At 42.1% G+C, this 14,133-nt stretch overlaps 1 protein-coding gene across 4 annotated transcripts in view; it reads right to left on the bottom strand.

The window, feature by feature from the left end:
* kiaa0825 (KIAA0825 ortholog) overlaps nt 1-14,133 on the bottom strand; it is a 109,731-nt gene that overhangs the window by 69,396 nt on the left and 26,202 nt on the right. For 3 of the 4 annotated variants that reach the window (XM_063897391.1, XM_063897392.1, XM_063897395.1), the window contains exons 10-17: nt 12,045-12,322; nt 10,826-10,976; nt 8,525-8,715; nt 7,008-7,214; nt 6,582-6,689; nt 4,655-4,794; nt 1,706-1,885; nt 1,358-1,381 (exon numbers count right to left, since the gene is read on the bottom strand). In XM_063897391.1, the coding sequence (XP_063753461.1) occupies nt 1,358-1,381; nt 1,706-1,885; nt 4,655-4,794; nt 6,582-6,689; nt 7,008-7,214; nt 8,525-8,715; nt 10,826-10,976; nt 12,045-12,322 (1,279 nt within the window). The remainder of the gene's footprint in view (nt 1-1,357; nt 1,382-1,705; nt 1,886-4,654; nt 4,795-6,581; nt 6,690-7,007; nt 7,215-8,524; nt 8,716-10,825; nt 10,977-12,044; nt 12,323-14,133) is intronic. The other variant, XM_063897393.1, reaches the window with a different exon arrangement.

Below are 14,133 nucleotides of genomic sequence, written 5' to 3'. Positions count from 1 at the left end.
CAAAAACTTTGCCTGCTTTACGGGAAACCCTGTTTTTTTATTATTTTAAAAGTAGACATGTAGAAAAAATAAGTCTCTCAGTGCACAATAAAAAGTCCAATCCAAATCCAAATGTATGTAGGAACGTTTAATACAGTTCTAATAAAATACAGTTTTAATACTATACATGGTCTTAAATCATAAAATGTTTCGACTTGTAAACTTGTCAGAGACCCACCGACATGCCATGATATTAACATAAAAATGAAGGGTAGATGAAGTTTTATGATTGCTACCAAATTAAAATGGCTTACATGTAATAGCCCCTAGTCATAGCGCACTGAATAGGTGACTCCCCTCTTCAAACAATTGGAAAATACAGAGACCTAAAGAGCTTGCCCATCCACAGACTTCTACGGTATTCTGTTGAAATATCTGCACTAAAAGCGAGTAATGTCAAGTTAACTTCATCTGTTGTCGATTAAACCCAGGTAGTCAAACAGCAGAAATTGTACTACCTTCTCCAGCTGCACTTCTTCTTTTGTCGCTCTGCCCTTTCATATCCCTCTCATATTGAAAGCAGAGCAGCTACAGCATGAAGTTGTATGGCACCCATAACTTCCTACAGAGTAGACTGTAAAACCAAAGGCTACAACAGAGAGATATAGTGCTGTGACGACACTGGAAGTGCACTGAAACCTCAAGGGAGGTCTAACAAATGTGTGACCTCAGACCCACAGAAAAAGAGGAGAGCGGAACAGAAAATGATATAGCTTTTCGAGGGAGAAGTGTTCTGTGGCAGGTGAGACCTAGACCTATTTTTCAAAGTCACTTGGTTCTCAGAGTTTATACCGCCCGCTACAGTATTGACTCAAGTATTGATCGAAACAACCTGCTACCGTGTGATGAAACATCAGTGTAAGTGGAGAAATAGTCAACATAATCTATGAAAGTTAACTCAAGTTGAACAGTTTAAATATAAATGGGGGCACTGGGGGTATCCTGTAACCAAAGTTATAATACAAAGATTTGGCACAGTCAAATAATTAAACTAATTACCCTGTGAGGATAAATGATGATTGGATGACTTTTAGAATTTCTCCCTGGCTTACTCTATCTCTGCCGTTTTTTCCCTCTGCCGACCCCTCCATTGCTCTGTCTCCATCCAAATACTCTTCTTCAATCACCCTAATTTATGCTACAATAATTACCACTCACCCAGGATATAAAAATCACCACCAAAAAGGGCTCCATACTCCACAGGAGTTCTGATTAAGCTCTGTATCAAAGCATGTACCAGAGAGAGGCGGAGAGAAAGGAAGAGTTTGGGAGTAATTGCAGTCTCTGTAACAGCATATTAAGTCATGATTTAGCTCACGTGCACGCGATGTCAACACTGGCCCTTTGAAAAAAGAAATTGGGTCAGATTCACTGCTGTATTAAACTTATCTATAACAGTTTTTGAGACTATTAAGTGACTCTCATTCAGTAACCCACATTCATGTTATGTTATCCAAGCATGACACAGCTGTGTAACAGCCAGTAAAGAATAGATACAGAGTACAGTGTCAATAAAATGTGAGTGTATACTTCTATTAACACAACGACATATTGGTTTTTAAAGCAGACAGCACATAATAGGGTACTGCAGCTTGCAAGGTTAGGGTAAGTATATAGTAAGGACTTCACTTCTACAACATTATGCAGCAGCTGGTTGCTACTTTACCTGCCAGTGTGAAGAGATGCTCCCATATGCATGACCGTTCCAGGTATGGCTGAAGGGACTGAGTCAAGGCCTTTGGAACATTATTCAGGTGACTGAAGAGGTTGAACGATGCAACTATGAAGTCATCTCCGGCCTTGCAGCTGTCTGTAGACATTTCTAAGCTGTTCTCTTGGCAAAGATCTGAGAAAAAAAAGACTCTGAGTCAGTTAGACACTTTTGTGCACAATACAAATAAATGTGTGGGAAATCAAAATGGTAATGAAGTTATGAAATCTCGATATTCATGAATACTTGACACACACACACACACACACAACAGGATACAGAAAGAGATGAAGAGGATTAGTCATATGCACACGTACTTTCAGTTAGGGGGCGTGTAGGTGAGTGTAAAATGTGACTGTTTGTTAGAATTACGATTCAGAAAATATCAAGCTTATGGAGGTAGGTAGTGAAAGATATAAAACTCTATTCTATTGAACAGCGTCTTGATTTCTTCACACAAAAACACATTGGAAAATGTCAAGGCTGCCCAACCTGACACATGTTAACAGAAAGGGTGAACAAAAGGCATTGTGAAATAGGAGGGGAGAAAAAAAACACACACATCTGTGTTAGATGGAGAAAAAAAACAGACCAGAAAAAAAAAACTGAAAAAGGAACAGATTTCAAAGGCCCCACAGCACATGGAGACAGGAAGTGAAAAGGAAGAGGTTTTGACAGGGTGTCCTTGTGGGGGTTGCTGTCTGAGCACAAGGCTGAGGATGGAGGTGTGTGTGCGTGTGTAAGCCATATGGATGTCTATATACTGTATGTGTTTTGTGCACTTTCATGTGTGTGTGTGTGTGCTGTGTGTGTGTGTGTGTGTGTGTGTGTGTGTGTGTGTGTGTGTGTGTGTGTGTGTGTGTGTGTGTGTGTGTGTGTGTGTGTGTGTGTGTGTGTGTGTGTGTGTGTTAAGTTGACAGGGGTTGCTGAGGAAAGGCCCATTGCTCCAGAGGTGGCAGACATCCAGCGGTCTGTCAGTCTGCTGTGTGGGAGATGACAGCTATTTGAATGGGAGAGTATATGCAATACAGCAGTCAATGAGGGGGCGCTGTGATGGAGGCAGCGCGGCTTCCTTCTGACTAATGCTGGACTATTTTAAAATGACAGGGCTAAATTAGCTGCTGCAATACAGCTACAGTAATATCAGCCACCTTAATAACAGGCAGGTAAAAAGCACTGCCACTACTCAAGGTCCAGATGAGAACTGATATCCTCTATCTCCCTGTCTCCATCTCTAAGTGTCCCTTTACATCTCTCTCCTTTTCTCTCACAATAACACATACACTCAAAAGTGGTCAACCAACCTGACCTACAATCAGTTTATTAGGCTGCATAATGTGTGTTATGCCTGCATTTCATCCTCTCCCTGTCTAATAATTGGTCCTTAAGGAGATCGTGTTCTTGATGTCACTGGTGTGGCTGCAACGGTGCAAGGAAACAGGGGTGACTAACATTAATTTACACTCGGGGTGTTTGAGAGCATGGCATGTTAACTAGGGGCATTTTAATAATGATCCTATTATGGAGCAGAAGATGACTTAAAGAAGTGATGACAGTGTACTGGCACGTCTCTGTGGAGTGTCTACCATGGCGACAGCGCACACTAACTCCAAAGGGTTTTTGTTGGTGTTTCTGTGTCGATTTCCCTGTTCCTTTTTTAATTTGTCCTTCCTCTCTTTCCCTCCCTCTCTGTCTCTAAGCTTATCCAACCTTGATACATAGCCAAGACATACACCTGTTTATCTTCCGGACAACCAGTCAACCAGTCACAAGGGCCCTCTCTGCAAACCTCTGTAATTGGAAGCAGACATGCTGATGATTATAAAAAGGCGGTGTGTGTGTGTGTGTGTGTGTGTGTGTGTGTGTGTGTGTGTGTGTGTGTGTGTGTGTGTGTGTGTGTGTGTGTGTGTGTGTATTTGTGTGCACCAAGGTGTATCTTCTGATTTAGGGTGAGTTGGCACAATACTGTTGATGTGGAGGAGTAATTATCTTTTTGCAAATAGTTATAATTTCATTATGAGACAAGGGGGTGGTCATTTAGCCAGCCTGTAAGCTCTCAAGCAAGTAAGTACGCTTGATATTTTGTATTAAAGAATGTATCACAGAGCAATCACATTGCTGAAAAAGTACTGTCAATGAAACAAACAACAAAAGTTTGTGATTCACTGTTACACATATTCATATCAATGTAACACCAAGAAAATATCCCATTATATACATGTACAGTATGGGGAAGTGGCTTATGGGAGTGTAGGCGTTCAGTCAAGCTGTTCCTTCTGTCTGTCTGCTTCCTGGTTAATTAGCCCGTCACCGTGATAACACGCGAGAGTCAGCGCTTCCAGCGTTGATTTACAGCAGCGTGCGGGGAGAAGCATTGCAGAGCCTCTGAGCCAGAGTCAGACCGAGCAAGAGAACGAGACAGTGAGAGTTGTTATTAATGAGGTCGCTATAATGTGAATTAATGTGCGAGTGCACAACAGTCTTTAAAGGTTAGACTGTTGCCAGTGTGGAGGGGAGAAAAAGGAAGGGAAAATCTTTAAAGGTCAGCGTGCGTGCTCCGCCTGGGCCTGTTGAGTGTTTATTACTGCTCTCTATTGATTTAGTGATGATGGTGACCAAGGTGAAAATGATGATGATGGCAAAGATGCTGATGATAACTTCATAAAATGGATAGAGCAAATCTAAGGTCTGTAAAACTCGCTTAGGATCTTACAGCAGCATAATTAAGACAGCGGTAAACACCATCCCACTCATAGCCACTGCAGGATTGACTCTGTAGGTCCAGTATTATAAAAATGGAAATATCAAAGAATTAACGAATATGCCTGAAAGCTAAGCATATACTACACACACGTTGCATCCATTTAAGCAGACATATTCCTATATAATAAAAAACAGACTTACAAGAGTTTTCCAGGAGTATTGTGGGCAGGTGACAGTCTTTGTACAACAGCATTCTCAGAAGCAACCGAGGATTGTGTCCTGGGTCAGAGGTCAGCAGCCTCAGCTGACACAGAGAGCCTGCCTGGCCCACAAGACCATCTCTGAGAGTGGGAAAAAGGAAAACAAAGTTGACAGTTCTGCAGTGTCAGGTGAGTGTTCAGAAAGCAGTTCATTTCGCAAGAGACAACAAAGGAGGGAAAAAGCTTCACAAGTGAAAGACAGGGACTGAAATCACAGTTGCCTTTGATGACAATCTGGGTAGAAATTGTGTTTATGCTACAACGGTAACTTCCTTCAGTGTCACTCACTCCTGATATAAGCTTAGTCTCCAAATGCCTTCACTCTCGCTTACTTATAGCGTGCACCGGGAAGGAATTAGCTCTAATCTTGGCCAGCTAAAACCAAATTAACATTTGGGAGACCGCCAAATACATGAATATACAGCAGTACCCCCCTCCTACATCTTTTGTATAACCAAGAGGCTGCAGCCAGCTGTGGGTAATGAGCTGTATCCTTGGTGAGTGTGCGAGCAAGTTTGTGTGTGTGTGTGTGTGTGTGTGTGTGTGTGCTTGTTATTATGGTTGTGTATGTGTGCAAGTGTGATGGCATGCTGACATGTGTGTGCCTACATATTACTTTATGCATCTCAATAAAATCTAACAGAAGTAAGGGACAGAGTTTGTCTCAAGAGCAAGGAGTCGGGAGGTAGTTCAGGGGGTGTCAGCCCAAAATTAACCATTCAATTTGAGCGAGAAAAGCTAGGGCAGGGTGCACCCTGCTGCTTGACTGAGGAAAACTATGCCTACATCTGACAGTGCAATTTATGATGTCACTAGGACCGCAAATCCAGAAGAAATCCTCTTTTAACTGCCTTGATAAATCTACCCAGCTACAGAGCAGGGTCAGCTTACAACACACACACACACACACACACACACACACACACACACACACACACACACACACACACACACACACACACACACACACACACACACACACACACACACACACACACACACACACACACACACACACACACACACACACAATACAAAGCTAAATGTGTGTAACAAATGAAAAAAACACTAAAGGCTGGAATACATGACTTTTTTAGCTTGTAATGCTGGATGATTTATTTACGTGCTTTTAGATTTTATCATTGTTTTATTTAATAACCATAACAATGTGTTCTATTTTAATAGGCTGGAGAGAGATCTGGCCACTGGACCTGTGGATCTGGCCTCAAGCCACAGGCAGGCCCCCTGGCGCCTTCGAATGCAGGCAGGAGGTTGGAGAAGAGAAATAAGAGGTCATAAAAATAAACTAATTTCAGCTCTCCAATACTTAGGAGCAGGAGAACTGAGGTTAGTTTGATTTGTGCTCCATCAGCACGCAATGACATCACCTCTGGCATTGGGGAGATGAGAGGGGAGGAGGTGGAGTTAGGGGTGAGGGGGGAGAGTGATTGACTGCACCTTGGAGGTCATAACAGTAACTGGACACACATGTATGTATGCATGTACACATTCATGCACACATCACACTGTGCTCTGTTGACGCCTCATGTGTAAAGCCCTCAGCAACCATCAACATAAACAAAATCAGTGTCAGCGGCTACGGTAGTTTATTTATTATTTTTTTCTTTCCCAGCTTGCATCTGTGTTACATTACCACAGCAACTCTTCCTTGAAGGCCTGGGCTACGGGTAAGTCTGGTTATATATCCACTCATACAGTATGCAGCTATAACTCTCACACACACATATGGTTCTCAATACAGTGGGTGGAGGTGTGTGTGATGGCTTATAAATACCAGAGCATGTGAGTGAGTTTGTGTGTGAACATGCTAATGTGAACCTACTGTATGATGGGTGTATTTTACATACCGTATGGCCTGCTCTGTGAAGAGGTCAGGGTTGATAGCGTTTAACCAAAGGACAGCATGGCTGTCATGCTGAGGCGTGGACTCTTTCCCAGGATTATTCATAAACATCCTAGAGGAAATTGAGATCACAAATGGCATTTGACATCTTCAATTTACAAAAATGTATGTTGGTCATGCTTCTTCAGGGAGTGATTTCATAAAATAAAAGCAAATCCTAGTTAATGCATAGTATTCTTGTATTTTACTGTATGTATTACATTTGGTCACCCACTTAGTGTAAGGTAAATGTAGGGCTAAATGTAAGGTCAATTAGGACATAAGATTCCAAAGCCAACTAACTCTATACAGTAGATAACTATGAAGATATTTATGTGGGCCTGGGTCGTTTTCAAGGCTGAATTACCAAAGAATAACAATGTATACCCACCTATACAGCAAGGGAAGAGGTGCAGTCACAATGACAAGGACTGTCAGGAGTTGCTCACACAGGCTGTGGATTTGGTATGGCCAATCTGATCCGCCCGCTATTATGGCAATTGCTGAAGAAGGATTGGAGCGCCACAAGGCCTCGGGACTCTCACACACACTCCACATAAGCTGCTCCACATACAGCAACACTGCTGTAATGTCACATCTTAGACACAGAAAAGGGAAACAGAAAAGGGAAGTGTATAGATGAAAAAGAACAAGATGAGAGGGAATATATGAACACATGAAGAGAGAAAAACCGAACTGAATGCAAACATTTCTGTCTTCAAAGGCTGAAATCCACAATTTATCATTTAATATTAGTGTCATAGCACAGCCTGTCAGATAACAGAACCCCATTGGGATTTTATTTAAAGTGAGTGTACTAAGGGCTTTGGATTTTACAATAAAAGTCATGGCTTTTACATCCCTAAATCTGTTTCCTAAATTGGGGAAAGCTGCTCATCATCTCTCATCTCTTTATTCATACTCCTCCTATGGCCTGAATCCCAAGAAACACACAGAGACGGACTGATACAAGAGGAATGAGGTAGCATAAGAGTACCCATGTGAGTGTTATATACATAGATAACCTGGAAAAGCTTTGAAAAGCCATCTGTTCAGGCTAACCTTACACTTTATAACTATCCCTCTAGAAACACATGCATCCCCAAACAACATAAAGCAGCCTTTGTTTTGACATCCTGTGGTGCTACACATGTAAAATGCACTTCATCCTGGTCATTCTTTCATCCTCTTGCTGTGCATCACATATTAGCCTGTTCATTGTCATCTTTCAGCTACTAAGAGGAGAAAGAGATGGAGAAGATGACCCCTGAGCCTGTACATAGAGTGTGCCTGTGATATGCTAACACAACGTCAGACCACCCCCACCACAAGACCCACAGTAGTTGAGGGGCCAACAGTGAGAGAGACATTTAGGGCCTTTGTCTAAGGTTATGATGTAGTTTAGGATAGCACAATTCATCGCCATTTGTTTATGTTGTACAGTATATACCATTCATGTTGGATATACAAATAAATACATATGTAAGAGAGATCACACACACACACACACACAGGTCATTTATAAGTGTCAAGAAAACAACAAATTACTGATAAGTAAATGAAGAAATTGTGATAGACATAAAAAATCATTCCTGGGGTTAAAAATTCAATCTTGACCTTGCAAACTGTTATTAAGAAACAATTGCTCTGAACACCTCTGCTTGTGGTTTTTATTAAAAGCTGAGGTTAAGAATACTTTCTCAACCTCTGCTTGCAATATCAGAATTAAACAGGAAAGCAGTCTACCATGACATTATTTGTAATTTCATGGTGTGAAATTGTATATACATTTTTCAGAAATAAAATGAAAAGACAGTCGGTTGTTTTTATTTATAATATTATAGTGGCCTTAAGTATATTACAAAAAGTGACAAGAAATCTGCGGCCAGTATGGCACGTGATGAGTACCTGATTTGCAGGTGTCTCTTGTACGATGGACGGGCCTTGGCATATCTTTGCACTAGCAGCTGTAAAGTCTCTGACAGCACCTGCCCGAGCAGCTCCTTGGCCATATCTGCCGGGAGAATTGCCCACAGGTCGCTACGGAGCCCACACAGGAAGTAAAACCACATCTGTACCGAGAAGGAACATCGCTCACCCTGTGGGAAAAAGAGGTGGATGGCATGGAGGAGAAGGGGGGGTTACAGATGATGAAGATATATTGTGATGTGGATATTGACAGTGAAGCAAAAACTGAGAAAACCAAGAGGCGATAAATAAAGAGTGGGAGAAAGAGAGAGTGAGAGGGAAAACATGAAGGGGAAGAAAGAGAGAGGCAGAGACAGAGGCAGGTCTGTCAACACCAGGATGTCTCAGTGGTCACGCCACCTGCACTCTGCACCTGGGTTTCTTCCCCCACTGGGATTTTAGACTGCTTTAAAGTCCTGAACTGGAGAACACATCACTACAGGCATACAGTTGCACGCTAATACACGCTCACAGGTACAGGGAGAGAAAGAGTGAAGGGGAGAAATAGAGAACTTTTCTGAATATAGTGAGCAAACTCAGATTGAACCTACAGAAAGACAGAAAGACAAAGAGGGGGAGGACCGAAGGAGGAAAACAGATTCTTATCCTGCCATCTTGTAGCTCTTTGCAAAAATGTATAGAATAATGAATTCATTAAACCGCCTACTTTTACCTAAGCTCCTCATGTTTGACCTCCAAAAATAAACTTTTGCAGAGGACGGCGCATGGCGGAGATATTTACACATCGAAAACTTCCTCATGTCTTCAAACTCATCATTCCCCACAGTCAGTTCTCATTTTCCTGCCACTTCACCTCATCTATCTCGTATTTTCCTTCTCTCATTTCTTTCCCTTCCTCTCTTCCCTGGAGCAAGTCATTTAGGGATTGGTGGTTGATGGGGAGCGTGACCGAGCGCTATGTCCGGGATTAGGCCGCCATCCTACGCCTGTGGACTCAGTAGAGCAAACGCAGACACAGCATTGGATCCAAACCAAGAACAGCCACAACTACATGTGTGGTTGGACTGTTTAATCCCTTCACTCAAATCAAACCTTATTTAACCAGCGAGGTCAACTATGAACAAATTCCTGTTAAAGATGAATGCCTGGCAGCGGTGAGGACGGTATCTGGGACAGAAAACTGAGGATGGAGTAAAATTGGAAACTCAAATCGGCTTTTTTTATTTTCTCATTTGGCTCTGAAGGCAAATTCCATTCAAGTAAGGTAGCAAAAGTAATGCTCTGAACTTCCTTTGATCACCTAAACTGACCTTGTGTGCTGTTATTATAGCATACGACAAATGAAACAATGTAAAATAACAAAGAGAAAGTAAAAGAAGGGTCTTCCAGGAGCTGCACTGAGCTTTACAAGAGCCCAGGAATCCAGAATATTAAAACCTTGAGCATAGAACTACACACTTATACCAGATATGGAAACATAGATACATACATACACACACACACCAAATGAAACGCAAATTCTGAGATGCTGCTGCACACTCACACATGCATTCATCTGTACAGATGCACACCGGCATGCTTGAAGAGAAGCACACACCTGCGCACAGCAGGTCTGTCTGACACCAGTGACCCAGGGAAGGAAGGAGGAACAAAGGGGGGGAAAAGGCAAAAGCAGGGTAAAGTATGAAAGAGAGAGGAGGTTTAGATTGGTTTAAGGGCATAAAGGTAGGGGAGTTTCAGAGGCCCTATGCTGTTTCCAGACAGTCCCAGTGTAGACTGCAGACATCAGACAGTTGAATCCCAGGAGCCCCGGGGCAGCATGGAAGCCACAGATGTTCTCAGGGAGCTCAGAGTAAAGGCTTGGTTAGAAGAGGTAGAGTGGGAGGTAAAGGTGTATTGTGGGAATGAAAAGCATAAGAGAGAAAGCTCCAGAGTATAATTCCTAGAGTTCCTCAAAACCTACAGATAAAGCCTGCCAAGACACGTGGCATTAGGATTTCCACTTTTTACAATGAAAGGAATGAAATCAACACCAGACAATACTGCACATCATATGTGTGTCACTGTCTTTTTGAATGTGAGGTAAATACTTAATTTTCAAAAAGGCTTCACTTATAAATGTTAAATACCAGAAACGTTACTTTAGGAAGACAGTTAAACGTTTTTAAATCTTTTTCCTGTAAGAGTTTAGCTGGGTGTAGTGAAGTTTTATTGAAGCTGTCTTTGAGGGAAAAGAAAATTCAACCAGACACATTTTTGGGAAATGTGGCGACACTTTACCTCATAGAAGGGTTGGAGGTCAGCCCAGTGGTGACTCTCTGCGTCTTGAAAAATGCAGGTGGAACAAATCTGGATACAGTAACTGGTCAGCTGCTCTCTCAAGGCCTCCACTGTTTCTTTGTACTTCTGAATAGGCAGCAGGGTCAGGGGTCTAGGCATAGAGGAAAGAAACAAACCTTTAAAAGGAATTACATAACAATACATTATGTATAATACATATGGCATATTAAGAAAGAAGAAAGGGGCTGATGGCATAAAAATCTACAGAGCAAGATCCTGTAATCCAGATGCATAACTGACTGCTGTATATTCAGGAAGCTATCAAACAAACATGATGTGAAATGAATGTATGAAAGAACTGATGATTTATTCTAAAAGTTCAGTGTGACATTTCATATCCTTTAAATCTGCCTGCCTTTATACTTTCCAGACTGGCAGGAGTTTAACAGGGGTGCAGGAGGCTTAAAACCAGGGGGACTGGATGGTGTAGAGAGAGGGAAGTACTTTTATGACCGGAGGGGGCACGGTGCAAGTGCAGGTGGAGGGGTCTACAAGGCCAAAGGTGGGACAACAGGAGCACTGAGGGCACCGGGGATGTCTTTAGGTGGGATGTGTGGAGAGCAGAGGTTAAAGGGGTATTACGGGGCATAAAAACTCACCAGATGTAGACACAATATGGGTGTCATTAACTCCTGCCAATCATTTCTACTCCTTTTTCCCTCTATGGCCCCCTCCTCTTGATCTCAGATGTACAGTTTGAAAATGTTACTTCTGTTTTCTGCCTGGCCCACCCATTTTTGAAGAACAAACTAACTTGTTTGATATACACCTTATTCTCAAATGTACAATACTTACTAACAATTTATAGAGAGCAGCGATATACTGAGCTAGTCTGTGGTACAACTGTGTGCAATGCAATTCAGCTTATTAACTGTTCAGCAGGCGGTTGAGAGAAGTTTTGAACTGATTAGGCATGATGTAGATGAGGTAATGGGTAATGTTGGAAACAAGCCATGTCTGATTATTTTCACATAGCTTTATGACCTCTACAGTTTTTGTAAAAATGTATAGGGCCCCTCTCCATGTTTATGTGGATTACTCGGGCAATCAAGATAACTCACAAAGACATAAATAGATAGATACTGTATATAGACAGAGATATTAAAGTAGATAAACACGCTCACAACAACACATGCAAACACCTTCTCCGGGTCCTTACACTTTAGCCGCAGTAGAGGTTGAATCTTTCAGCCTGGCATGGTAGTGCTCCAGTCGTTGCTGCACATAAATGCAAGTGGCCAGCAGAGCAGGGAGGTTCCTCAGGGGTGCAGAGGATGGTACCTCCAGGGCCCTCTCCTGCAAACGGCCTAGCAAGGCAAACACTGCCCTGCTACACGCTTCTACAAAGCTTGATCGCACCTCAAGGAGAGAGCTGTCTCTGCAGGCTGCTGCCAAGGGTAGTAAGGCATCCATCTCAGTCATGATTGCTCCACAGAACTGGGGGGGAAAGGAAGGCAAAGATGAGACAAGATAATCTCAATAACAGAAGGGAGATATGTCAGTTAAAGGAAAAACTGAAAAAAAACCCCATCAGAAAGCAATCTCATTATATATAAATAATAGAACGTTTGCGAGGAGTCATCTGAATGACGAGACTGAGCTGAGTATTACGCATGCATATTTCTCTAACATTGTGCAAGGCATTACAGCTGAAAAGCAAACATCGGTGCAAATGCAGAATATAGATGTCAAAGACTTGCCCTCCACGCAAACTTTGCTGCTGAACATGCATAATTGGTATCAGGTCAAATAAAACCTTCGCTTCTGAGAGAACATCAGGTCTCGTCTAATTTTATAACAGCACACATCATGTTAACCACATTCAAACAGAATTGTAACGGCACACATGAGGAGGTGGGGAATCAGACGTGCTGAGAAGAAAGAACAGAAAAGGTCAGGCAGAGGTAAGAGTGAATAAGAGGAACGGAAAGGGCTGTTTCAGTGATGTTTTAGAACTACAGCTTTTTATAAAAAACTGCCACAGAAACAACCAAGACCTATCTCATTTATCCACATTTGTCCTGAAGAAAAAGCCCCATTGGGACACGGGCTGCTTACACGTTCCCTTCTTGAGGGGCTGGGAGACTGACTCATCAATGCGCTTTAAAATAGTCAAGTTCTTTTTCTTGCTGAGACACAGATAAGCAGTCTGGGATTTAGTTAGTATCTACAAAATGATCATTATAAGAAAAGCAAATGGTGAATCAGCAAGGTTAAAATACTGCTGTATTGATGCTTCTCTATTCTTCTCTATTGTGAGTGTGTGCATGGGTGAGTTGGTCGCTAAGTCATGCTCAAAATATTTGCACAGCCTGTTTATACAGTAGTGTTTTAAATTTAAACTTACATTTAAACAAACAACTTATGTACCTACTTCTGCAAAAAACAAGGTGAACTAATTACTGCCTCGATGACCTCATGTGCATCCTATTGACATCACATTGAGTGAACAGTGAAAGACGATCAAGCAAGTGCCAAGGAGTCACATATGTATGTGCGTTCACCTCTAAATTTATACACCAATACATTTGAGTTATGAGTCAGGCCGATTCTTAAAAAAAAAAGACTTAAAAGAAAGCACATTTCCCATATTCTCTGCAGGCTACCAGGAGAGGTCACACTGAAGGGAAAAAAATCACCATAACTCAGAAAAGTCCATGCCAGTTTAATCAATCAATCAATCATAGCATGTGTTACTTGTATCTAGAGTCACGCACTCTATTACTAGACCTACTATAGGAGCTGACTGGGAAGATCGACATTCTGTCAGATCGGGGCTCCAGCATGTGTACACAATTGACAATCTCCCAATCTCTTTACACAATTTCCTCCTTAAAAAGCTTCCAGTGGGGTTAAAAGGCCTGGTAACAATGGCCATTTCGACAATTAAGTCAATATCTTGCTGTATGTAGTCATTAGGAGCTTAGCTTTGAGAAAGAAAAAGCAGACGCAGACACTCTGCATTACCAGGGAGATGGAGAGGCCATGGAGAAGCATCTCATACACATACAGTATCGGCACAAACACACACACTGAGCAGACATTTATCCTCACACTCGCACAGAAACAACCACACATGCATCCACACTGAAGTCAGACTGAAACCTTAACTAGCTAAGATCAAAGCCCAGAATCCCACCAGGACCATTACAGCAAGGTGAAAGATTGTATAAAGTTTTTAAGTGTAGGGAGGCCTTTTTCTGTGTGCAGAATTTGGAGTAGACAGACTTGTTGAGAAATCTAAGTAC

Source organism: Eleginops maclovinus, chromosome 12 (genome assembly GCF_036324505.1).
Source record: "Eleginops maclovinus isolate JMC-PN-2008 ecotype Puerto Natales chromosome 12, JC_Emac_rtc_rv5, whole genome shotgun sequence".
Lineage (NCBI taxonomy): Eukaryota > Metazoa > Chordata > Actinopteri > Perciformes > Eleginopidae > Eleginops > Eleginops maclovinus.
The sequence above is the reverse complement of the archived record's forward strand: the minus strand, read 5'-3'. Positions and strand labels throughout refer to the sequence as shown.